General features: G+C 53.2%; 1 protein-coding gene across 9 annotated transcripts in view; it reads left to right on the forward strand.

Moving 5' to 3' along the window:
* Nucleotides 1–25,794, forward strand: part of PPP1R12B (protein phosphatase 1 regulatory subunit 12B) — a 100,648-nt gene that overhangs the window by 52,972 nt on the left and 21,882 nt on the right. For 8 of the 9 annotated variants that reach the window (XM_066239504.1, XM_066239448.1, XM_066239439.1 and 5 more), the window contains 5 exons: nucleotides 6,810–6,900; nucleotides 7,512–7,715; nucleotides 9,385–9,544; nucleotides 9,625–9,737; nucleotides 10,541–10,582. In XM_066239504.1, the coding sequence (XP_066095601.1) occupies nucleotides 6,810–6,900; nucleotides 7,512–7,715; nucleotides 9,385–9,544; nucleotides 9,625–9,737; nucleotides 10,541–10,582 (610 nt within the window). Of the gene's footprint in view, nucleotides 1–6,809; nucleotides 6,901–7,511; nucleotides 7,716–9,384; nucleotides 9,545–9,624; nucleotides 9,738–10,540; nucleotides 10,583–22,102; nucleotides 22,356–25,794 lie in introns of those variants that run through there. The other variant, XM_066239501.1, reaches the window with a different exon arrangement.

Here is a 25,794-nt window from a genome sequence, read left to right on the forward strand (position 1 = left end):
CCCTTGTTTCTAGGCTTTGGGTTTCCTACTTTGCATGTTTCCTGATTACATGCTTTGCTGATTTTGTTGGATTTTTGGCCCTTTTTTTTCTCTTTTCTTTTCTTTTTTTTTTTTGGTATTTTTCTGAAGCTGGAAACGGGGAGAGACAGTCAGACAGACTCCCGCATGCGCCCGACTGGGATCCACCTGGCACGCCCACCAGGGGCGGACGCTCTGCCCACCAGGGGGCGATGCTCTGCCCCTCCGGGGGGTCGCTCTGTTGCGACCAGAGCCACTCTAGCACCTGGGGCAGAGGCCAAGGAGCCATCCCCAGCGCCCGGGCCATCTTTGCTCCAATGGAGCCTTGGCTGCGGGAGGAGAAGAGAGAGACAGAGAGGAAGGAGGGGGGGTGGAGAAGCAAATGGCGCCTCTCCTATGTGCCCTGGTCAGAAATCGAACCCAGGTCCCCCGCACGCCAGGCCGATGCTCCACCGCTGAGCCAACCTGCCAGGGCCGGATTTTTGGCCCTTTTTAAGTTGCAGTGAGTTCTTCATATAACCAAGATACTAATATTCCACAAGTGACGTGTCTTGTGGGTGTTACTCTGGCTCCTTATGTCTGTCTGTTCCATACAGCTGTCCCATCCTTCATTTCAACCATTACCGCTGTTGTGTGGGGTGTGGGTCATTGCAGGAATAGTCTGTTGACTTACTTGGGTTATTTTGTTTAAAACCACAGTGCTGGTGCTGAGTTTGACCTGGCCTGTTGTTGGTCAGTGATAAAGGCTGGAGGCAGCTGGCTAGTCCAGTCGGTCTGGCCCACAGGTAGGAACCGGAGGAGCTCCTGTGGGCCTTTCTGTTGCAGGAATCTGCCATTCTTGGCTCCGTAGCACCTGTGCTGACCCACGGCCTAAACACATAGTGACCTACATAATAAAAAGTGTCACTGGTGACAGTGGCTTTGGCACTTGAGGCTGGAGTGTTTTTCAGGAAACAAATGTGCAGAAGTACAAGAATCTGGAATGTTCCCTGGACTCACATCTAGAGAGGAGGAGGCGCCCTGAACTGTGCGAGTCCAGAGCAGGATCAGCAGACCACTCCTCTGAGGTCCGACAGCCTTCCTGGCTCTGTGGCCGTGAGGGCTCCACTGCTGCTGTGGCAGCAGCGGCCTCCCTGCTGGTGTCCGTGTCAAGTCTGAGCTGCTGTCAGCTTGCAGACCCTAAAAGACTTATTCTCCTGTCCTTCAGAAAACATTTGCGAATCTTTGCATATGTAGCACTGTTGACACCTTGGGCCAGGTAGGTCTTTGTGGGTGCTTCCTGGGGGCAAGAGTGTCCCCCACTGAGAAATATTTGGTCTAGAGGATTCAGGAAATGCCAGGTTAGCGTAGGGAAATCTCTTGTCTTGAAAATCATTGTTTATGGAGGCGGCTTTGGTTCCTTGTTAAACTTCAGCTGTGAGCTCCCTGTTGAACTAGAGGCCCTAGGACGCCTGACATTGAATGCACTTATCCTGAACCACACAGGTGGCTCCGATCCTGATATGTGACACACATCAGCCCGACCTCTTCTGCTATGTCGTCAGCTTATCAAGCTGAGCAGGGCTTGCTGTCGCCCCATCTTGACCAGCGCAGGCAAATTCTGGACGTGGTCCCTGCATGTATCTGTGCTGTTTCTTCCTAATCGTTCCTTCACCACTGTTGACATGTGTCAGTCAGCCAGTGAGGCCAGATTCACACACAGGGCAGCCACGAGGGTCAGCAAAGGCAGACAGAGCGTGTCTAGGAGAAGGCTGCGTCTCACTCATCCTCCCCCATGCGTAGGCAGACCTCTCTTCCACCCTGGAAGGAGGGGTATTGATCAGGCAATGATGAAATATGCATCATGTGCAGTGGTATTTTGAGAACTGTTGCCTGCACTGGCTCTGCTGAGCCCGAGATTCTGCCTTCCTGCACAGAGCTGTTCCTTCCCACCACTCCTCTTCTCCTCCTCCTGCTCCTCCCCCTCCTCCCCTCTTCCCCCTTCCCCACTTTGCTCCTCGTCGTCCTGCTCCTACTTCTGCTTCTCCTCCTCCTCCTCCCCTTCTGCTCCTCCCCTTCCCCTGCTTCTCCCCCTCCCCTGCCCCTGCCCTTGCCCTTGCCCTGTTCTGAGGCACTCTTAGCCTGGCCGCTGGCGTGCAGCAGCAGTGAGCTCTCCCGTTGCCAGGAGCCGGTGCTGAGGCTGCACCTTTCACTGCAGCCCTGCCCATCCTTGACCTTCACTCCATTATGCAAGCCTGCACAAGGAGGTATGGTCTGCGTCCTGGGAACAGTCATTGTCAGTTGTTGGAGGGACAGAGGGCAGGGATGACAGGTGAGGTGGTGGGGCTGTTGTGACCACAGCTCCTATGTACTGCACCTGTGAGTGTCGTGGGTGGGAGCCCAGCACAGCCTGCCACAGCCCAAGGAAATGCAGCCCTGCCACCATAACATCTTTGAGAAGCAGAGGAGGGACAGGGGAGCCTCTCTGAGGAGGAGACTTCATTGGTTGCTGTTCACTGTTGCTGCGGCCGGCCAGCCGTGTGGTTTATGAGATGAGCTGGGTATGGTGTTCAAGTCCCATGAGTGGGTTCTGTTCTTCCAGACTGTGCCATCCAGTGTGGGATCCAATAGCCATGTGTAACTATTTAGATTTAAACCAATGAAAAAAATAAAATTTTAACTCATGCTTCTCCATCTCAGGGGCTGCATTAGTGCACACGCGGCAGTGCCTGTTCGTTAGAATGTAGGCGTAACAGTGTCTCTGCCACCACACAGAGTTCTGTTCTACTGGACTTCGTCCACTCAGGCATGACCAGCGAGGTGTGATGGGCCTGCCGGTCAGTGGGAAGACTTAGAGCCTATTTGTCCAGAGCTGCATAATGTGGGTTCACTGTGGTTTAAAACTAGACGAGACCTTAAGACCGTAGACTTATTTGTAAGTATAGAAACGAAGGTCCCGAGAGATTGACAACTCTCGGAGGTCATACAGGGAGCTTTTGCAGAGCTGGGATGAGCTGCCAGGAGGTGTCCCTGCCTCACCTCAGGGCGGCTCCCTTCCTGGGGGGGGGGGGGGGAGACCGGCAAGGAGCCTTCACTAGAGCCTGTGTGATGGGCCCACAGCCACAGAGGAGGTTCCATCCTTGAGTCACCATCATGCAGTCTGTCCTTGGCAGCCTGCCATGGCGGTGGCACCTCTGGGAATATATCAGGGATGCGGCCTGGGAGAGGTCGGATGTCAGACACCTGTACCATAGGTTGTGGTGTTGCTGGATTTGGGGAGTCATCTTGAGCCATGGCACCAGCTGGGAGAGCCTTTAGGTCTCTGACCAAGCAATGTGGTGACCTTGACTGTGTATTTGTTCCATTTGGCCCTGATCATCTCATCTGTGCAATGGGATTCATTTTATCATCTCTGCTTGGAGTCTCGGAATTAGAGGAGGGACGTCTTGAAGTCATAAGGTCTCAGCCATCGGTCTTGGCACTGACTCCTGAGTCCCCTCCCCAGCACTTGCAGAAGTTCAGATGGAGTCCCTGAAATACCCTTGCCTGGGTGTGGCAGGCAATGTATAAACCGCTGGACCCCTGTGGTCATGAGCACACATCCTGTGTGCTGTATGTAGGTCACTGCCCCACCTGGTCGTGGCCATCTGATGGGACAATACAAGCCCCCTCCCCAGGGCAGGTGTGAGATGTGGGGCTCCTCCAGGCTATTTCAGAACCTGTTTCCTATTAGTGGAGTCTAGATGAGAATTTTATTCTCATCACTTGAGGAAGTTGTGGTTATCTCTTCCTACTTTTACTGAGCCCTTTGAACCTCCATGGGGAATGTTTTCAGGGGAATTAAGACCTCTTCCTATTGAATTAATTATTCACTTCCAGTAAAAATAATGGTGGTGGGAGGATGTTACAACACTCCAGCACGTCTTTCTCCTTCACACTAACTGCCGCACAGCTGTCCCTGTGGTGACGGAGGCCATGTTCCCTCAGTGGAGGCCACAGCCGAGCTCAGAGAACTCGCTGGTGCCAGGCAAGTCAGTGCTTCAGAAAAGGGGGGGGGGGCCGAGGTGAGACTTCCAGCAGAAAACCCACTCTAGTTAAATGCACAAATGAGCACTCAGGACTGAAGAGGAGGGTGGCTGAAATTAGGAAACTCAGCTATACACCTGTGCAGGGGAGGAGCTGTGAACTTGCTGGCGGACAATGGAAAATGCCCAGAATGAAAGCTGGAGATCCAGGTGGGAAGTGAGAGAAAGGTAGGAATAGTGGATGGTGCTCAGTGCCGTTTAGCCTGGGGCCCAGCCTGTCACCCCCGTCGTTGTCACTCACACCTGGGTTTCAGCAGAATTTTTATTCTTTTTTGACAGAGACGGAGAAAGGGACAGATAGGGACAGACAGGAAGGGAGAGAGATGAGAAGCATCAGTTCTTTGTTGTAGCACCTTAGTTCATTGATTGCTTTCTCATATGTGCCTTGATGGGGGTGGGGGGGGCTGAAGCAGAGCAAGTGACCCCTTGCTCAAGCCAGCAACCTTGGGCTCAAGCTGGTGAGCCTTGCTCAAACCATATGAGCTCGCACTCAAGCCGGTGACCTCCGGGTCTCGAACCTGGTTCCTCTGCATCCCAGACTGATGCTCTATACACTGTGCCACCACCTGGTCAGGCGGCAGATGGTTTTTTGAACAAAGTGAGCCGTCACATCACATCTTTGCTGTCAATTATAAAATTTGAAATTTCAAGAAGAAACTACAGTTTTAGGAAACTTGCATCTGCCACTGTGGTGATGTCACGAACTGCTCCCAGTGTGCAGGTGGTTGTGAGGTGTGGTCTTCTCTTTCTCTTTATTTTTATTGCTATTGGGATGTAATTGGCCCATAGCATTGTTAGTTTTGGGTGTGCAGCATAACGGCTTGATGAATATATTGTGAAATAATCACCTCTTATCACACGTTAGACTTTTTCTTCTTATGAGAACTTTTAAGATCTCCTTGTTCTCTTAACACCTTGCAAATACTCAGTGCAGTATCGTTAACTCTGGTCACCACCCTGTGCGTCTGTCCCAGGACTGAGTTTATAGCTGGAAGTCTCCCTTCTGACCGACACTGCACCCATGTATTCTCTCCCCCCCACCCCGCTCCGCCTCTCGCAACCACCAGCCTTGTCTCTGTGTTGTGAGTTTGGGATTTTTTTTTAAGATTCCCTTTGTAAGTAAGATTATACTAGTCTTTCTCTGTCTGACTCATGTCACTTAGCAGATGCCCTCATGGTTCATTCATGTTGTCACAATAGCAGGGGTTCTTCTTTTTATGTCTGAGTAACATTTCATTGTGTATGTTACTACTTTTTTTATGGGATATACTTATTTTTGTTTATAAGATTTTATTTTATTGATTTTACGGTGACCTGGGAGTGGGAAGTATCAACTCATCATTGATTCACTTTAGTTGTTCGTTGCTTGCTTGTTGCTTGTCGTGTGTGCCTTGACTGAGCAAGTCCTTCCAGGGTTTCAAACCGGCGACCTCAGCGTTCCAGGTTGGTGCTGTATCCACTGTGCTACCACAGGCAAAGCATCACATTTTCTTTGTCCACTCATCCATCGTGGGCACTTAGGTTGTTCCCATGTCTTGGCTGTTGTAAGTCAGGCTGCTGGGAACATGGGAATGCAGATATCTCTTTGAGTTTGTGTTTCATTTCCTTCGGATAAATACCTAGAAGTAGAATTGCTGGATCAGCTATCATAGTTTTATTTTTAATGTTTTGAGGAATCTTCATAGTGTTCTCCAGTGGCTGCACCCGCAATGCACGAGGGTCTCTTGTCTCCACATTCTCACTAGCACCTGGTGTTTCTTGGGTTTGGTAACAGCCATTCTGACAGGTGTGAGGTAATAACCTCATTGTGGTTCTGAGTTGTATTTCCCTGATGATGAGTGATGCTTAGCATCTTTTCATGTACCTGTTGGCCACCTGTGTGCCTGTCTTCTTTGGGAAAATGTCTTGAGGTCCTCGGCCTTTTTTTTTTTTACAGAGACAGAATCAGAGAGAGGGATAGACAGGGACAGACAGGAACGGAGAGAGATTGAGAAGCATCAATCATTTTTTTGTTGTGACACCTTAGTTATTCATTGATTGCTTTCTCATATGTGCCTTGACCACGGGCCTTCAACAGACCGAGTAACCCCTTGCTCGAGCCAGCGACCTTGGGTCCAAGCTGGTGAGCTTTTGCTCAAACCAGATTAGCACGCGCTCAAGCTGGGGACCTCAGGATCTCGAACCTGGGTCTTCCGCATCCCAGTCCGATGTTCTATCCACTGCGCCACCGCCTGGTCAGGCATCTGCCCATTTTTAATCAGTTTACCGAAGCAGAAAATATAAATAGGCCTAAGTGTATTAAAGAAACTTAACCCCTCATTTCAAACTTTTCCATAAAGAACATTGTAAATCTACATGGTTACATTGGTGAGCTCTTCCAATTATTTCAGTAGAAAATGACCCATTCTTGCACAAGTTCTTATAGAAAATAGATAAGGAGAAAACTATTAACTTGTGTGACCTTAGTTTCCAGACCTGGCCAGTCATAAGAAGTCACTAGAGGCCAGTGTCTCACATGAACATGTAGAGAAGCCCCAACTGAAGACACTGCTCTGTGTACAGAGATGGCCCAGCCAAGCTCACCGAGGAACTGGCACTGTCCTGTCTCTCACCTTCCTGTCTTCTCCACAGGCCTTGCTCTGCCAAGGTTGGGAGGGCACATGAGGGTGCGGGCACCTTGTCCTCCTCGGGGCGTCCTCTTCAGGGCCTCACTTGTCTCCTCCTCAGGTCATATCTGACTCCCGTCCGAGACGAGGAGGCCGAGTCTCTACGAAAAGCACGCTCCAGGCAAGCGCGGCAGACCCGGCGGTCAACGCAGGTGAGTGTGGCCTCCTGTCGTGTCCTTGGACACCTCCAGACCCCATGCTGGTGACCTGTGAGCAAGGTGCCATGTGGACCCCGTGCAGGGCTGTCACCTGGCGACAAGGAGTGGGGTTCTGATACTGCCAGCGCAGCGAGGGGTGGGCCTGGTAATGCACCTGGGCACCTGCTGACAGCTGGGAGGTCCCTGTAGGGCTTGAGAATGTTCTGCCATTAGAGTGTGATAGCAGCTGCGTGGCTGGGCCGGTGCACCCAGACCCTGGCCTGCACACTCACAGGGGCTCACGCTGTATGTATCACGTTCAGTCATAAATGAGGGGAACCCGGGAGGAAGGGTGCTTCTGATCCAATCACTGGCAGGGCTGACAGGAAAGGCACAGGGACGGACTGCCTGGGAGCCCGGGCCCAACTGAAGACAGGCAGCTGTGGGAGTGAGTGTTCAGTATGATGAGGAGCGTGCGAGCTCAGGTCAGAGGGGCAAGGACGGAGCAAATGAGCGGTCGTCTGCACACCCAGACCCTAGTGTAATGCCTGCGTCACCTGAGCTGACTTCGTTCGGAGTTCGTTGTGTTAGGTCTGTGGTCTCCCCTGACTGTGCCCTCTCCCCAGGGAGTCACCCTGACAGACCTGCAGGAGGCAGAGAGGACCTTCAGCCGGTCACAGGCAGAGCGGCAAGCGCAGGACCAGCCTGGCCTGAAGCCAGTGGGCACCGAAGGGCTGGAGGGCCGAGCCGAGAGCCATGAGCCCTCCACAGTGCCTGCAAAGGACCCTGGGGAGGACCGCCAGCCCTGGGGCCAGGGGCCAGATGAGGAGGTGAGCGGGTCTGCCGTAGGTGCTATGTTGGAGCGGGGTGGAATGGGGGCAAGGGCAATCTCCCTGGGCATGGGTGTGCTGGGCTGCTTCTCGGTAGGCAGATCCCAGGGAACACTGCCCATGTCTGTCCTTGTTGCCAAGCCTTGTGTGGCCCAGGGGTGCAGTGGGATCAGTCAGAGGTCACTCTTTCCTCTGGGAAAACGGATTGATTTCCAGTTTTAGTGAAATTTAACTGATGTGTACCACTGTGTTAGTAATAGGGGTGCAGCATGATCATTTGATGTGTATATGTATTGCACAATAATCACAGTAAGTGTAGTTAACTTAATGAAATCTATTCTTTAAAGAATAAATGTCTTCTGAGAAGAGGTGATAGTGTAAAATGCAAATAGAAATGTAAGCATTTACCAAGTACTTCCTTTATATCAGGCATTATTTTAACTATCGCACATGGGTTAATTTGTTTAATCCTTAACCCTTAAGGTCAATGTTATTGCTCCAACTTTGAATGTGAGGAACTTGAGGCGCAGAGAGGATACCTGCCCAGTACTGTGCACAGGGACATGGCTAAGGAGGGTCTGGATGTGGGCAGACAGGCTCCACAGCGCTGCCCTCACCCTCAGTATGTTCTCTAAATTCTGCAAAGCCCTCAACCCCATGCGTAGGGGTCACTGCTGGGGTGAGCATCTGACTTGGTCTCCTCCAGCAGACATAGTGGTCAGGGTTGTGGGTGTAGCCTGGTCTCCCTGAGACGGTCCGGGACACTATTATCACTAGTGATCAGTACCACTCCCTTTCCCTCTCAGAAGTGTCCCAGCCAGTCATGGCTCCTGGCGTCACCACAGTGACAGAAAGAGGAAGCCCCCCTGCCTGGAGCTACCTGAGGGTCTGTCCCTTAGCAGCTGCGCTGAGGTCCGTCCTTCTGGGCTCTGTTCCCAGCACCCCCATGCTTGTTGCGTTTAACCTGACAAACCCCTGGGAGGTGGTGCCCCTCCCTCCCACATAAGCTCCCTGAGGCTCAGAAGTAACGTGCTCATGCCGCACAGCCAGAAGATACTGAAGCCAGAGTTTGAACCAAGTTCTGTCCGACTCCAAAGCTTCCTGTGTTTTATTGCTTCTGTTGTCGTATAAAACACAAAAGTGTACAATCTGCACATGCAGCGAGAACTTCTTCCTCTCTGCACCTTTGATAAACCAAGTTGAGGCCTGTTGTCAGGTCCTGTCTGTCCTGACCCAGGGGAAATGGAAATTCTCGTCACAGCTCAATAAGCCCGGCTGTGGCGAACTGGGGGAGGGGAGCCCCAGGCGGGGGCTCCATGTGATCTCTGCTCCCAGACATGCCAAGCTTTGGCATTTCCTGTGGGACCTTCCTTCCCTGCGTTCTATCCTAAAAGTTGTTATCCTTCTTATTTTCATCCCAGAATCAAAAGAGTTTTACTAAACATCAGTGCTGCCCAGTGCCCTTTGCCTATGCAGGGGTAATTCCAGTGTCAGCACAGGAGCCCAGACACTGTCTCCTTTCTAGTGAAAACTTAGCTCCTTCAGCTCAGTGGTGTTTGCTGAGCACCTCCTGGTGGTCCTCTTATTATAGAGAAGCCAGTTTTTAGCAAACCTGTGCATGTGCGTGGTTGGACTTGACCTCTAACTTCTTATCCTATGGACTCTGCAGCCTGGGTATCGGCGCCTGAGGTGTGCAGCTCAGCCAGACAAGCCCACAACCACGGTGTCCCCATCCACCTCGGGGCCTGCCCTGCACACCAGCTGCCATCGGTTGCGGACGAGCAGGCCCGACACTGAGAGTTCAGAGACAAAGGAAATGGACAGAGATGGTGCGTAGGGCTTCCGGAAACGTGGCTTCCCCATGCGTGCCCAGCGCCTGATGCTCATTCCTTGTTTTGTCTCTGGCCAGAGAGGGAGGAAGCAGGTGTAGATGACCTGTCCCCTGGCGGGCTGTCCGTGCGTGAGAGGAGGCGGCCCAGGGAGCGGCGGAGAGGCACGGGCATCAACTTCTGGACGAAGGACGTAAGTGGCAGTATTGCTAGCACCTGTCCCAGTGCCCGGTTGCCCTCTGTGTTGAACTCTGAGAAGGTCCCACACGGGGCATGAAGGGGCAGGTGGTCAGGAAGTGTTGGTGGGGAGAAAGGAGGAGGGACAGGAGCTGGGCGTCCTCAGGGCCCGAGCTGCAGTGGCACTGGCACGTAACTCAGTAAACAGCAGGCATGAGTGAAAACCTGCATTTACAGCCTGGAAACGAGCTTGCAGTTCCACTGTTTTTCCCATTCCCCCTGGGAGGCTCACAGCCAAGGGCTCCTCCCCCACATGGTCGTGGGCCCAGTGTGCAGCACAGGGAGGCACATCTGACTGCATTTGCCCTTTAGGGAAGAAAGGGGGGGTAACAGGCTGCAGGAGAAGTCCGGCTTTGGAGCCAAAGCTGCAGCCCAGGGCCCACTGCCACCAGCATGGCCGGGCTCTTGCTCATTTGTGTTCTCACCTCACTCAGCTCTGCCACGTGGACCTTTTAAAAATCCAACCCCTGGTCCCCAACAAGCAGTTGTTCAGTGAGACCAGAACTGGCAGTGTCTCTGGGGACCTGTCTCTGGTAACTATCTCTCAGCTGCAGGACGGAGTTGGCTGTAGCTGTCAACAGAGGTGGAGGAAGATGGTTAGGTCCCTCCAGCCAGGCGCCATTGCTGCTGGGGTGGCAGGCTTGGTTCCGAGCTGTCGGCCATGTGCCATGCAGGGTACATTGTGGGCAGCAGGGGCTGCTGCGGTCCAGGACATCTGTGATGGTGACCCTCCTGTTTTCCTTCCTCCTTCCTCTCCAGGAGGATGAAGCTGATGGCTCTGAGGAGTTGAAGGAAGGGCGGGTGAGTGACTGGCGTGGGGGCGGGGACTGGGCGGGCAGCGCTGGCCTGTTGTCTGGGTGGCGCACTCTTGAGCAGCTGTTTCTCTGCCCTCTGCACTCCCCACAGGGCTGTGGGACTTTCTGCCCCCTCTGTCCTCTGTGAGGGCTGCTGGGTCGTGTCTCTGTGTTTAAGGAAGTAAAGGCGACGCTGTCTATGACCAGCACAGCGGCCCTGTCGGCGGCCTGCTGTCAGGGGGACAGCAAGGAGTGAGGCTTAAAAGGGGAGACGTTGCTGCAGCCAACCTAAGTGCATGGTTTTGTCAAACCCATCCCTGTTGTTAAGTTCATGAAACCCCGAGACCAGCAGTATGGATGCAATTTGATGTCCTAGCACCTTTGACAAGTGTGTTTACAGCCAGTCTGGTTCATTGTCGCCGTCAGCCGTGTGACCATCTGTCTCCCTGTTGTGATAAGTGAAAAAGAAACTGAACCTGAATCCTAACATGAGGGAGGTTATTCCGGTCATACCTGAGAAGGTGTGTGTATTCAGGAAGAGTGTGTGTGTGTCTGCTGTGCCGTGTCTTTGGCCAGCTGGCCTTTTGCTCAACAGTGGGTTTAAGCTAGAGCAGGGGTCCCCAAACTACGGGCCACATGCGGCCCCCTGAGGTCATTTATCCGGCCCCCGCCACACTTCTGGAAGGGGCATCTCTTTCATTGGTGGTCAGCATCCATATCCTGTGCTCCTGGAGTACTGTATGTAGCAGCGTCGCTCACGTACAGTACTACTTCCAGTAACGCGGGATGCACGCGTCACGGTTCCGGAAGCGCGTCATATCACTTGCTACAGCTAGCAGTGACAAATATGGAACCGGACATTGACCATCTCATTAGCCAAAAGCAGGCCCATAGTTTCCATTGAAATACTGGTCAGTTTGTTGATTTAAATTTACTTGTTCTTTATTTTAAATATTGTATTTGTCCCCGTTTTGCTTTTTTACTTTAAAATAAGATATATGCAGTGTGCATAGGGATTTGTTCATAGTTTTTTTTTTATAGTCTGGCCCTCCAACAGTCTTGAGGGACAGTGAACTGGCCCCCTGTGTAAAAAGTTTGGGGACCCCTGAGCTAGAGGGTCCCTCCAGGGCTCCTCTGTAGGTTTGTCCTGTAACTGGATTCGTCACTAGAGGGCGCAAGTGGCCAGCAGGATGGAGGGTAGTGAGCTCGCTGGCTGGCATGCTGTGTTGAAGGGACTGTCGGGGAGCCCACTTCACAGCAGGAGAGTCACTCATCTCTCAGCTTTGGGGATTTAGAGACAGCCAGGGCAAGGGCCTCATTTTACAGTTGAGGGAACTGAGGTCCAGGCAGAACTGTTTGTCTGAGGACGCTGGCGTTGGCCCTGAGAACACAACACAGCTTCTCTGTCCCACGACAGAGTCAGACACGGGGCAGAGGTGGTGGTGGCTTTCTGTATTTCCTGCAGGTGCAGGACAGCGGGCGTCTTGACCTCTGAGGCAAAACTGCGACCTCTCTGCAGACCTCGCTTGAGGCTGAAGCCCAGGACTGCCCTTGTGTTGGACAGCTGGTGTGGATGCTGACTTGGCCTCTGCCCCTGCTCTTCCCCGGCGCTGGTGCCCTGAGAGGGACCAACACTCCTGCACCTGGGCAGTGGCTCTGAGAGCTGGCTTCTCGGCCGCATGTACAAGTATGGTCCTGCTCTGGGCTGGCGTCGTGGGCGAGCTCTCAGACCTAGGAGAAATCCCAGGGACCATATGTTCAGCTTCCCATTTTAAAGATGAGAACTGAGGTCCATACGGGTTCAGGACGTCCAGGTCACAGCTGTGCTCCTCATCTGGCTATCGCACAACTCTCCGCTAGGTCTTGCATCTGCTTTGTGTCTCAGGTGACGCCCTGTTGGGACAGGCACAAGAGCAAGCTCACTGAGCTGCAGCCCAGGGGCTGGACTCCAGCCAACCGCGCTTGGCCCTGTGGCCTCTGCTCCCTTGTGTGAATGGGGTTGCTGCCAGGCCAACCCCTCAGAGATGTGACACACGGTGACTTAGTGCATGTATTAGTCGAGCTGCCTGAGAGCAAGCTAATTATTCTCCAAACCTGTAGGTTCCTAAATCTGGATGAAGGTCAGGCTCTGCTGATCTTAGAATTCAGTGACTTGATGTCATTTGTGAGCTCACCCACAAAGCATGAATGGCTTGTGAGTCGGGGCATGCACTCCCCGACACATGGCAGCATCCTGAACACAGACCTGGGGAGTCTTTATTGAGTATGAGAGGGGCTCCTGGGTGAGGTGGGGAGGCCAAGTGGGCTGTGTCCTCAACTTGCTCGGAGCCTGGGAACACCTGCTCCTGCTGGGTCCTGCAGGTCTGTGCGCTGTGAGGAGGCTCCCCCGCCAATGTTTTGCCTGTGTTCCCACAGCTCCACTTCTCCCCAAAGAGCTGTCACGGCTCCAGCCGCCTGCCAGGTGCCCTGACCATGCTCATGCGAGCTTTACTCCTGGCACTGAACCTTGTGGAGTCCCCTGCTCTGCAAGGGGCGCCTGGCGAGTTTCCACCCACTCCCAGTGCTTGTCCTTTTAGGTAAAACCCCAGCGCTGTGAGTCTCCTGCTCTGGCCCGACTGCCTAATATGGTAAGGTATGTCCCAGCGAGCTGCCCTGAGAGACAGCTCGGTTTGGCTAAGTTTAAAAATGAGAGGTGAGTTATTGTTTAGACAGAAAATAACATTTCTCACAGTATTCCATGTAACAATCTCTAAATAAACAAACCATCCTCTCTTTTGAGAAAGTGAATGGCTAACAAAACATAGATGTTCCTGCCTCAGCCTCTTCGTCTTCACCCCAATAAGAAAGGGTGGTCAGCTTGTCCCAGGCAGGATGTCCTGAGGAGCCTGAGGACTGTGGCAATAGCATGACTCTTTGGGATAGAGTGCTAAGTGGTGGCCCTCCGTCAGCCCTGGCGCCTGTGGGCACAGCTCACGGGAGAGGCTGTTGGGAAGGGGGCAGCTGGGTGATGGGCAGCCGAGCCCCTGAGTGTAGCCTGATGTGTCCTCCAGGCGACCCCACGCCCCCCAGGGTCACATGCCCAGAGTGTCCTAGCAGTTTCTCTTGGCATCTTCCTTTTAAGGATTCAATTAATTTTAGGTCGTGCTGTTGCCACGGAGATTCAGTCAGCAGAGCTCACATCTGTTCCCCTGAGACCTTGTGATTTTTGGACCTGTTGTCCCATTGCGCCAGTGAGTCTGCTTCAATCAGGGACCTTTTTAAGATAAAATAAACTGACTTTCACATGTCTGTTTGGGCTTTGCTGTGACTCCTCATCCAAGGATGTGGAAGGTTCATCAGTAGGTCCTCTCCCATCTCTTGTGCCCCATGGCCGCAAGATGCTAGTTTTTAGTGACTGTGGCCTGCTGAAGAGATGCTGGTGTGGGAGCATGGTGGAAACAGTGGGCATGGCACACAGCAGAGTGCAGAGGGGGTGGCTCCACATGCTGGAGCGTTTCTGGGGAGGTTACAAACTGTGGGGTCCTGTGAGGGTCACAGGCAGGGCAGCGCCGCTGCGCGCGCGTGTTCACATCCTGTGTGACAGACGTGGCGGCCATCTCCCTGGATGGCAGGGGTGAGCGCCTATCTCGTGTCCGAGTCCAGAACCAAACCGGAGTCTGTGTGGAACCCACGTGCTTTGGCCGAGGGGGGTTCTGCAAGAGCAAGTCTGGCAGAGCTTGCAGGAAACTGGCCATGGGGCCCAGGATATGTGAGTGAAACACATATTCAAAACAACATTGTCTTTTCTCCTTACAGATTTGTCATGATTTTAGGTAAGTTTTAAATCTGTGAATTTCATTTCAGGGTAGTAGAGGCTGGAGGTGTGAGAAAACTGCTGTAAAGGGGATTCTCTATACTGTAAGAACAGGAAGGAATTGTCAGACACTGAGAAGAAATTACTGTTTAACGTTCTGCTGAATTCCCTGCTGGTATTTTTCCTACATTTCGTTTGTTTGTTTTAAACATGTCCAAGACCAACTAATGCCATCCTTAAGAAAAGGATCATTTTTCACCCTGTGTGTCCTTGGGACCCTTCGTTTCCATGATGACAGCCTTGAAAGGTCATCTTCAGGCAGGAGGGCTCAGGTCTGATGGTCAAAGTTGTCAGTCTGGGGGGTGGGGGAGGGCCTGCCTGAGCTTTTCCTCAGTCAGTGTACCTTCCACTGCTGGTGGTATGGCTGCAGCTGGCCTGGGTGCAGGCAGCTTATGCTGTGTCCTGGCCCTGCGGCTGAGGGGAGAGCTCCGGTGGGATGTGCAGGTTTTCTAGCAAACGGCGCCTACAGATTTGTCCTCGGGTGCCACGTTGCTGCACTGACGGGGTCATTGGACAGCATTGTACTGCGGAGCCTGTATGGTGTAGGGTTGTCTCCACACCAGTGCAGCTCCCGCTGAACAAGTTCAGGAGTCAGATAGCAGCTGCTTTACACCGTAAATCCCTTCTGCAGGAAACCACGGTTTCACATCCCCACATAACCCTGTGGACACAGGAATGCTCACACGTGCCTGAACACAGGGCAAGCTTGCAAGAAAGAGCACGTGACTTCACGCTTTCTAGTTTTTGTGTTCTCACACCTTAAAATCCACCAGTGGTCTTGGCTTCTGGGAAGAAAGGAGGGACATTTTAAAAACCTATCGGCAAATTCGTAGCTCAGACAAAAATACTTCACTGGCCCTGGCCGGTTGATTCAGCGGTAGAGCGTCGGCCTGGCGTGCGGGGGACCCGGGTTCCATTCCCGGCCAGGGCACATAGGAGAAGCACCCATTTGCTTCTCCACCCCCACCCCCCCTCCTTCCTCTCTGTCTCTCTCTTCCCCTCCCGCAGCCAAGGCTCCATTGGAGCAAAGATGGCCCGGGCGCTGGGGATGGCTCCTTGGCCTCTGCCCCAGGCGCTAGAGTGGCTCTGGTCGCGGCAGAGCGACGCCCCGGAGGGGCAGAGCATCGCCCCCTGGTGGGCAGAGCATCGCCCCTGGTGGGCGTGCCAGGTGGATCCCGGTCGGGCGCATGCGGGAGTCTGTCTGTCTCTCCCCGTTTCCAGCTTCAGAAAGAAAGAAAGAAAGAAAAATACTTCACATAGTCCTGGAGCTTACAGGTCTAGTTACGGTTCTGCATCTTTGCAGTATTACTTACCTGGGTGTGAGGGGAGGGGCACACGTAGCCCACATAGCCACACTGATGCGCCGTGGGCTGTCTTGGCACGGAGGCCAGGGTCTCCCTCCTCCAGTGTCCCATACAGCTCCTTGCCAATGATGGGGGGACGTTCCTGCCTGTCCCCAGCACTGTGTGTCAGGGAGAGATGAGCCTCTAGCTTGTCACATGCTGGTCCAGGTCAGGGTCACACAGTCGTAAGTGCTTGATTCTGTTGCCATGCTGGAAACACAGCCACGGGTGAGACACCAGCACGTGGGCGTGGCTGCGTTCCAATAAGACTTTATTTATAAAGGCAGCTGGTGGGCCTCCACTGTAAGTGTTGTGTGGGCACCGGCGTTTCCCAGCTCACTGGCTCTGGGGGGATGTGTGTGCTCACTTGGGACAGCACTGTGAAGGGAGGAGGGAGCTGTCCCCTGCCATTCCGTCATCCCCTGTTCTGATCAGCGTGCTCTCTGAGGAAGGTCTGAAATGGCTGTCCCTGTGTCCCCATCTGCTTTTCTCTTCCAGTCTCGAGCAGCCCGTCCCTCCCAGAGCCTGCTCTGGAGGCTGGGCAAGGCCATGTGGGGCTGTGCAATGATGCCCCTGAGGGACCTGCTCTGTGGACCGGCCATGGGGCGTGGCCTTCAAGGCTCATAGGTTCTCAGAAGTGCCCGGCAGAGGCTAATTGCTGGTGCTATTAGAATTCCTTAGGAGAAGATGATCCTGGAGTTCATTGGTGTCTTTGCCTTGTTAACGCTCAGTTTGCGAATCCATGCAGATTTGGGGGGGACTGACCAGGTGGTGGCAGACACCTTCAGAGCTTTGCCCTGGGCTTAGAGTGTTAGCTGGGGGAAACTTGGATTCTCTTTTAGGAAGAGAAACCAAACTCTGATTCTTTGGCCACTCTGAGGGGACAGGTGACGAGAGCTGACCTCTCAGCTTTGTCTCACGTGTAGGACAGGCTGGCACAGGAAGAAAACCAGGTTCTCCAGGTACACGGGTCCAAGAGGTTGTCGAAGTTGCTGGACTAAAATACATGAACTGCTGTGTGGGCAGCTCAGGAATCCCTTCTGGAGGCTAGACGGGGCCTGGCAGGTATGGATGCTGGGACCTGCAGCTGAGCTGTTTGCAGTGATCACTGCCCAATAGGGGCAGCTTCTGCATTCTTCTTCTTCAGATTGGTCAGTAGCAGTCACTGCTCATTGTACGTGGTCAGACTTTGCGCCCCCCCTTCAGATTCTGAGTTGAGGTTGTGCTGGTGGAGGTGGGAAGCCCTTGAATCTGTGCTGTCGAAGCTCCCCAGTGATCCCTGGTAGGCACGCCTGGCAGACACTCTTCCTGGGAGTGTGACGTGTGGGGTCACTGGGGTCCTGGGAAGGTGTCATTAGGTGGGATGACAGGGACCCAAGGGGGCTGGGAGGCAGCCTGCCCCTCTCTTTCCTTCAGGCATGCTTGTATCTCTTAGAGTTCTTGGCTGAAGGGACTGGCCAGGCAGCTTACAGAGAGGCTTTGCTGAACTAGCAGCAACAAATACTTATTTCAGAATTTAAGTCCTAAAAACATGTTTTCACTGCAGCCCACAACTGAGCTTCAAGGAAGAAACTTGATTTAGACAGTGATTACTAGAAGTGATTATTAGAAAACTTTCCAGACGCACAGCTACTTCACAGCTTGAGGGAAAGTGTGCAAACTCACTAGTTTCAGAACTGGAACTTAGACTGCCTGGCCTGTGGTGATGCAGTGGACAGAACGTCAACCTGGAATGCTGAGGTCTCTGGTTCAAAACCCGGGCTTGCCCGGTTGAGGCACATAGGACAAGCAACCAATGAACAGTTGGAGTGAAGCAACTACTTCTCGTCACCCAACCCTCCTCTCTGTAAAATCAATCGGTAAAATCTTTGAAAGTAAATAAACACACACACACACACAAAACACTAGAATTAGAGTCAAGTAACATTTTTTTACCAACCAAAATTGGCACAGATTTTGGAAAGATAATGCCCACTTTTATTTAGGTGAGAGTGCAGTGAAATGGACTGTTTTTTACTGTTGGCAATGCAAAAACACTTCCTTTTTTGGGGCAGCAAATAGTCAAACTATCAAAAGCCCCCAAACTGATCCAGAATTTTCACTTAAAGAAATCTATCTCTAGGAAACAGTCCAAAATAGAAACAAGAAACAAAGGCTTCCTGTTCAGATTTTCATCACAGGGGTTGTGTGTGTGCGGCTCTGTGAATGGTTCCTCATCTGTTAAGCGCTCGTTCGCCTGCCGCATGGAGGCTGTCAGAGGACGCAGCTCATCTCCACAGCTGAAAAGGAAGCTAGTGGATTGGAAAACGACATGGAGAAATCTTCAGAATGCAGGTCAGAGACAGGGAAATGAAGAGGAGACGTGATGACCGAAAGGCAAAGGAGGAACAGGAGGCGATGACAGTGATGGGAACTGCAGCCAGGAGCTTCTCCGGGGAGGGGCGTCACCCACACGGGACCCCGGCACGCAGAGCGGGCGCACACACTGAGGCTGCGGTTGCGGGGCCACGTCAAGTGGGCTCTGAGAGCCGCCGATGCCAGAGAACAAGTTTCTCTTCAGAGCGTTGTGGGGTACTAGCCAGGACAGTTGCCCCTGGTCAGCCTGCCACCCACTACACCTAGGGAGTGGCGCCGGCGAGGGAAGCCCTTCCATAGAAAGATGGATGCAGAGAGCCTTGGGTCACGGAGACAGTGCGAAGTGTGGTCCTGGAGCTGACCTGGAAGTTTTCCCATGTTTAAAACCTGGGTCTACGTCTAGCAATAATAGCATTGTCCCCGTTGTAAGGAGAGAGGATGCTGGTTAGTCTCAGGGACTGCTTGTTTCGTGCAAGGACAGCACCAGGGCAGGGAGTGTGGAGGCTGCTGCACACAGGCCCGCGGGCTGCAGGAAAGGGCATGGCCATTCCTTTCTCCCTGCCTGTCAGAGCATCCAGCCCCACGCACAGGCTGTGACAGAAATGACCAAATATTTTAAAATAGATCAAGTTGGTAAAAAACCTAAACTCGAAGTAGAATTCCTCAACCCACATGTTTATAATGTGTTTCTGTAGCCTCTGTGCAGAGCCACTGATGGTGCATCAGTTTCACAACTCAGTTCCAGGTCTCCTTCTGAAGCCTGTTGTCACCAAACGCTGAGCCTGGTTGTAGGCGTGTTGTTGGGGCGGGGGTGCTCTGCCTGACACTGAGGACAGGCCCAGCCTGAGGGTCACAGGCTGCTCTGTGCTCAGCAACTGTCTAGAGACAGAACTTTTCAGAACCACTCTTGACTTTGCTGAATATCTGTAGTTTTCATGCAAGTGGCAGGTAAATGTATTCTTTGTAGCTGCTCATCCAGCATTTCACCAGAACTAGAGAGCGAGCCTCCTGTGGCTGCGTCCACGTTGCCCAGAAGAGATTGGACTGGCGTGTTCGTGCTTCTGGTCCATCCACACCTTCTCATCGGGCGCCATGAGCACTGGACAGGTAGCTCCTTTTCTCATGGGTCTGCCTGGAGCACAGGAGGACATCAGTGCCCTTGGAGCCCTGCCCCGTGGCCTGAGGACCAGTGTCCCATCTTGTCAGCGGCCCTGTGCACCTCGGCTGGCTGCATCACTGTCAGGCAGGAGGGGAGGCTGCTCACGTCTCCACATGAAAGGAGATGCCTCCTACTTCTGTTTGCCTTTTTTAGCTGCAGCTAAATTTAAATTTAACTCCAAAACACTGAGCCCATGGACCATTCTAGGACAGATCTGCCGAAGGGGCCTCTGTCATCCCTTCCCCTTCGTGAGTTTCTGAGCCTCATGCTTTTCTGGTATGGGGCATTGTCTGAGGGTAGACAGGCCACCTCCTGTAGACTAGTAAAAATCCCTAAATAAGTGATTGTTGGCAGACCTGGACATCTGTCTCCGAGGCCTCTGTCTTCCAGGCTCTTGGGTGACTAAACCTTCATAAGTGAAAGAGGAGAGTGGCCCCTCCCCTGGAAGACCTTTCCTCCTCCCCCATCCCTCTGCCAGTCGTCTTACAGAGCAGCCTGAGGGTCCTATACCCCGAAAGGCACAGGACATGAAGGACACATTCGTGGTCACGGGACAGCTGGTGTCTCCTCAGTGAGAATGGAATGACCAGTGCCAGGAGAGGGAAACACCATGAAGGAACAGTGGGTTTAATCTGGTGTCAGCAGGAACCTAGATGCAGTGAGCATGAGCTTAGTGGACAAAAGGAGCCTTGACTTTCACTGTCTGGACAACATGTTTGTCCTGCGTTTCTGGGCTGCTCTTTTTTTTTTTTTCTTTTAATGACTGAGAGGAGAGAGAAAGGTGGGAGGAGTGGGAAGCGTGAACTCATAGTAATTTGCTTCTCCTATGTGCCTTGAACCGGGCAAGCCTGGCATTTTGAACCAGTGACCCAGCATTCCTGATCGATGGTTTATCTGCTGCACCACCACAGGTCAGGCTCTGGGCTGTTCTTTTTTTTTTTTTTTTTTTTACAGAGACAGAGGGATAGACAGGAATGGAGAGAGATGAGAAGCATCAATCATCAGTTTTTCGTTGCAACACCTTAGTTGTTCATTGATTGCTTTCTCATATGTGCCTTGACCGTGGGCCTTCAGCAGACCGAGTGACCCCTTGCTCGAGCCAGCGACCTTGGGTCCACGCTGGTGAGCTTTTGCTCAAACCAGATGAGCCCACACTCAAACTGGCGACCTTGGGGTCTCCAACCTGGGTCTTTCCGCATCCCAGTCTGATGCTCTATCCACTGTGCCACCACCTGGTCAGGCATCTGGGTTGTTCTTGAATGTCTCAGTGTTCTACGCACACAAGGAATTGGAGTGGGTGGACGGCAGAGCCCTCAGACCCTTGACCTCAGTTGGTCAGAGCTGCTGCCTCAGACAGGTGTGTTTGCCAGTCAGCTAGCCTCAGCCTTGGTGTCACCCCTGTAAGAGTCACCCCTGTGTCACCGCAGAGTCACCTGTCAGCACTGCGTGATGGGACGTGAGCAGAAGTGTAGGGCAGAGGCCTGTAGGGGGAGCACTGCACTGTAACCTGCTGGCTACCCTGTCCCTGCAGGGGGCATGTCACCTGGTATGGGACCCTCTCATCCAGGGTCCTATCGGTCCATCTGTCTACATGGAGAGCTCTTGTGGGTTACCTGTGTGAGCAGCATCTAAAATTTGGGCTCGTCAGACATCTGAACCCCTGGGTATGTGGTGGGACAGGTCGTCTTTCTCAGAAATTTCTAGACGATCTGAACCAGGACCCCTGGATGAACCCTTTGAAGCAGCATTCTTCAGACCAGCCTCTGGGTAGTGGATCACTCCCGATGAATTCATTGAGACAGTCACAACATTGGGAGGCGTGTTGGAAGGTTGGGAGGATGTACATACTGCACAGGGTGAGGTGGGGGCACAGGGGTGAGCTATCACTCTGGGAGGGGCCTCTAGCTTAGAAAGCATTCGGCCAGAAGTCAGAGGGGGCAGCAGAGTGCAGAAAACGATTCAAGGTCAAATTCCAAACCCCTTAACGCCAAGCAAATTCCTTTCTTTTTAACCCTGATATTTACCATGGACAACTCAGTTCTATGGTGCTGCTGTCCCTGCCATCTGGGGTCCCCGGTCCGGCTGCACCCACCCACCCATGTCACCTGCTGCCATGGAGTTTCAGAGAACACAGGTGGCTATGTCTTGTGTTGAGCACCCCCTGGGGTAATTTGCTGGGCATCTTTAGGCAGACAGAGCAGCAGGTTGTTAAGGTGGAACCCAGATGGCCTGGAGGGGCTTTGCCTGCTGCGTCTGTCTGTGCTTTGTCATCACCCCCGGGGGTGCCTGTGTCAAGAGCAGGTCTGCCCCATGCACTTCCGAGCCGCGTGAGCCTAGAATCTGCCTCCTGCTCCCCTGCGAGTGGCGGCCGGCCTGTGGGCTGAAAGTGGATCTTTGCCCTTGGCCCATGTCCAGCATTCCTGGCTGAGCGAATAGGATTTGAAACGTCGGAGGCAGAGGAGGGGAGATGTGTGCCTGGTGTTTATATGTGAGCCGCTTCCCCGGAGGACGTGGGACGACTCCCCCGCCTGCTTCCTGCCCAGAAACTCGGCTCCTTACTCACGTTTGCTTCACTTGCTTGCCTGTGTTTGTCACAGTCACCGACGCTGTCCAGCCGTGGGGTCGAGCTCAGGGGCAGCATGGTCTCCAGAGTGTCTGTGTTTCTTCCCTCGGGGTGAGTGGCACTGGCTGTTCCCAGGCTCGGCTCCGGTGGGATCCAAAGTGTCTTCCCTCTGGGTTTGATCTGGTGTCAACAGGAACCTAGATGCAGTGAGCCTGAGCTTTCGGAAGAACCCGGGACTCGGTCTAGGCATAGCAGTGCAGCTCCACTGTGCCCTAGCTGGGACTGCCGTCCTGCATGCCCTGGCTGGACATCCAAGGGACTGTGCCTGGCTCAGACTGCACACCACAGGACGGCCACGCCCCTGCTGAGCTCTCCCGTCTCTGAGCAGCCCACTAAGCAGGAGCCATGTCCTCCCTGTACACCCGCAGTAAGGAGTTCCAGCGGAACAGGAAGTCCCCTTCAGACTCGCCCCCCGCGTCTCCCTCGCCCACAGCCAAGACTCTCCGAGTAAGTGCGTGTCGTCTCCGTGTGTGTCTGGGATGCAGGCTTAGAGCTCCACAGGGCAGGGGTTCGGGACAGGCCCTGCTGGCTGCTGTGTGGGGTGATAGGCCCATGAGCAGAGGTCCTGTGCCAGCAGATCGCTGTGTGACCGTCCTGTGTCTGAGCCCTTCACAGGCACCAGCTGCCCGGCACTGAAGTTTCTGAGTCCTCGTCACTGTGTCTCTCTGGCCTGTTCTCACTGTACAGAGCTATATTTAGTTGTTCCCTTTCCTGTGTTTTATGGGTCAATACTATGTTTTTAAAAGAATAACTCCCAGGCAGCCGTGGGACTGTGTACAGTAACCTTCAGTTATGAGCATGTGTATGTGTCTGTGTGTGACACAGACAGCTGAGCCAGGCGCTGTGATGCATGAGTCCTCCTGCTTGGCCTCGAAGAGGTGGGCTTCAGCGGCAGAGAAGCGACTGCCATCGGCTCCAGGCCAACCACTGAGAGTGTTGTGTCTGCGGGGAGCACCCTGGGCCTCCAGTGGCGTCTGCTGTGTGCAGCTCCTTGTTAGGGAGCAAGATGCTATACACAGAGGTAGTGGGGTTGTCGCTCCTTATTTGGGGGCTGAGCACACTTCTGTGCTCTTCTGTGTCCTCCCCCGGGGCGTACAGGGCACCATGTATGCAGGGTCTCAACACCAGCACTGCTTAGTGCCCAGACACCAAAACATTTTGTTACAAATCTGTTTATTCTTAAGTCCCTCAGGGGGACCGACAGGGCTCACCATGGGCCCAGCACCTTGGCAGCTGCCACTCAAGGTTCTCAAAACAGAACCCCTTCCTTCATTGTATCCCCTTGTACCACCATCCCTGAGCCACACGTGGTATGTGGTGCAGTGACACTGGTCCCTTTCCTCCTTCCTTCTGTGAAACTGAGTTCAGTGTGACCCAGGCCACATATCCTGTGGCTGAGCCTATGCCACATCCAGGAGACTCACATCACTTATGGCCGAGTTCTCTGCTGATCCCACCGCAGCCATGCCCACCAGCCCACCTCCTGCCGCCCCCTTTCTGCCGGGTGCATGAGCAGGCACTTGCACTTCTGTGCCCGTCTGTTTTCTCAGCTGCCATCTCTGCTGGGTGCCCAACGTCGCTGGGGGACGGACCATGTCAGGATTCTGAACAAAAACATGAGCTTTACACCTAGAACACCTGACCTGTGTCAGGTGCTTCACTCCGGTTCCCTGCAAGGGGAGGACTGTGGTGCGAAGAGAGCGCTCATAGCACCAGAGCCGGGCAGCCGTCTGGTCTGACCGCCAACCACATCCACCCACAGCACTGGCATCTGATCAGACGCAGCTGAAGGTTGGGGACACGTTAGGGTCAGACCATGCTAAGAGCTTGGGTAACTGGGCACCCCACACCCAGATATGGGGGGACCCAGAGCTGGGGCTGCGACTGCAGAGCAGGGAGGGGCTGGCTCAGACCCCAGTCCACACAGAAGAGGCTGTGGCCCCGCACAGGGCCTGGTGGGGCCCTGTGAACCTAAATGAGTCCCCGCTTAGGGACTGCAGCCTCCTCTGTTGACAGCAGAGCTGGGGCCTGTACTGTGAGGCTAGGGAGCCAAAGCGTCTGAGCATCTCAGAGTGGAGATGGGCCGAGGCAGGGTGTGACCCAGGGACGAGGGAGTTAAAGGGGTGTGGCTTCGGCCTGCCTTGTGCATGGTGCTCTGACACGGAGCCAAGGTGCATGTTCTGGTTCTGCCTTGCTGTGGGGAGAGGGGCTGTGAGTCCCAACTTCCATAAAAGGAAATGCCCTCCACAGGAACTTCACAGTGACAGCTGTGCACAGGGGACCAGTGTGGGCACCACGTCTCAGACAGACTGCAATACACCGAGCAGACCTTACTCTCACTTGAGAACAACCTGTGGGATGCCTCAGTCACACGTGCATTGACACTGTCCCTGCCTGGCAGACTGGGGACCCTTCTAAAACAACCAGTGTTGCCCAGAGATTGTGCAATTGAGACCCTCCCTAACGCGAAGCTACTTCTATGCGGAAGAATGTCCTCACCAGCCAGGATTTTTGTTTACTTTCTCCCATTTGTGTTACAAAAATAGTTTTTTTGTTCTCTGAACATAAAATTATACTATTAAACACGATTCTCTCTTTGTAGGGACAATGTCTAACCCCCCAACAGAGCCCATCCCCCGCCTGTGTCCCCTTCCCCCACACACACCACATGGCCACCAGGCCTGTGCCCCAGTCTCAACCCAGAATTGTAAGATCGTCATTTTAAACCATTCTTTTGGCATTCACACCTCCAGGTCTCTGAAGCTGGGAGCTCCCCGAGTTCTAGTTCTGCTCTCCTCGATCCGGCTCAGGAGCAGCCACTGCTGGAGTCAGTCTGGGTTCTGTGGGAACCACAGCCATTTGTTTGAGCCTCTGTCCTCCCTCTGTGGCCACTCATGTGGTGCCAGGTTCACAGATGGTACAAGCGCTTCCTGTGATGTGACTTTCCAACTCTAAAAAATATCTCTGAGCTACAGGTCATTAGACACCTTTAGCTCTTTCATTTTAATCACTGTGCATCATACTGGGTCTCAAGTTCATAAAGTCTGTTAACTTAGAAACTGGCTAACTTACGTGGCTTAGCATTTTTCAGTGCTCTTGGAAGCAAGAACCAGGTAATCGTTGGCCAGTGTTCTCATGTTATTACTTCCTAATTTAATGTGAGTTTTTAATATAGGGCATATCCCGAGATAAAGTACTAAAATGTGTCCAAACATGAGTGCTCAGCTAGTTATTATTCTGAATAGTATTGAAGTAAGTGGCTTGTCAGCTCAACCCTGGGAATCCTTAACAAGACAGATTTTCATTGGCTGAGATTTCTGACAATAGGATTGACCTGCATTTGTAAACCAAGTCAGTAGCATTTTCCCATGTAATCTGGGTTGCTACATCAGGACCGAAGTTTCTACAGAAACACAAAGATGTTACATAATTCCCTCTTCAACCCCGATGCAAACAGGGAGCAGCCAACAGCTGCGCAGACTCGGCGCCGACAAACCCCAGGTGCCTTGAGTGGCAGCTCTCCAGTGCAGAGCCTGCGCACTGGGGAGATGGGAACCGTGGGTGCCGTCTGTCCTGTGTAGTCACCCCTGCCGTCTCACATGGGCTTGGGCACCACCGACTGGGAATTCATTCTCCACTCCACAGTCTGTCATCAGGCGGACAGTGCTGATTATGGTTCTATCCACTCCCATGACTCAGGAAGGCAGTGAGCATTATTACCCTTCAGTCTCAGGTCCATGACTCAGTGCAGGGCAGCAGATGGGAGGCAGAGGGTGTCAACTGGAAAGTGGTTCCACTGTTAGGTGTGAGCTGGAGGTCGTTTGTTTGGGACATTCAATGTTTAGGCAGTAGCCTGAAGCTGAGGAGGAGAATAGGCTGAGAACAT

The sequence above is a fragment of the Saccopteryx bilineata genome, chromosome 1 (assembly GCF_036850765.1).
Source record: "Saccopteryx bilineata isolate mSacBil1 chromosome 1, mSacBil1_pri_phased_curated, whole genome shotgun sequence".
NCBI classification, from domain to species: domain Eukaryota; kingdom Metazoa; phylum Chordata; class Mammalia; order Chiroptera; family Emballonuridae; genus Saccopteryx; species Saccopteryx bilineata.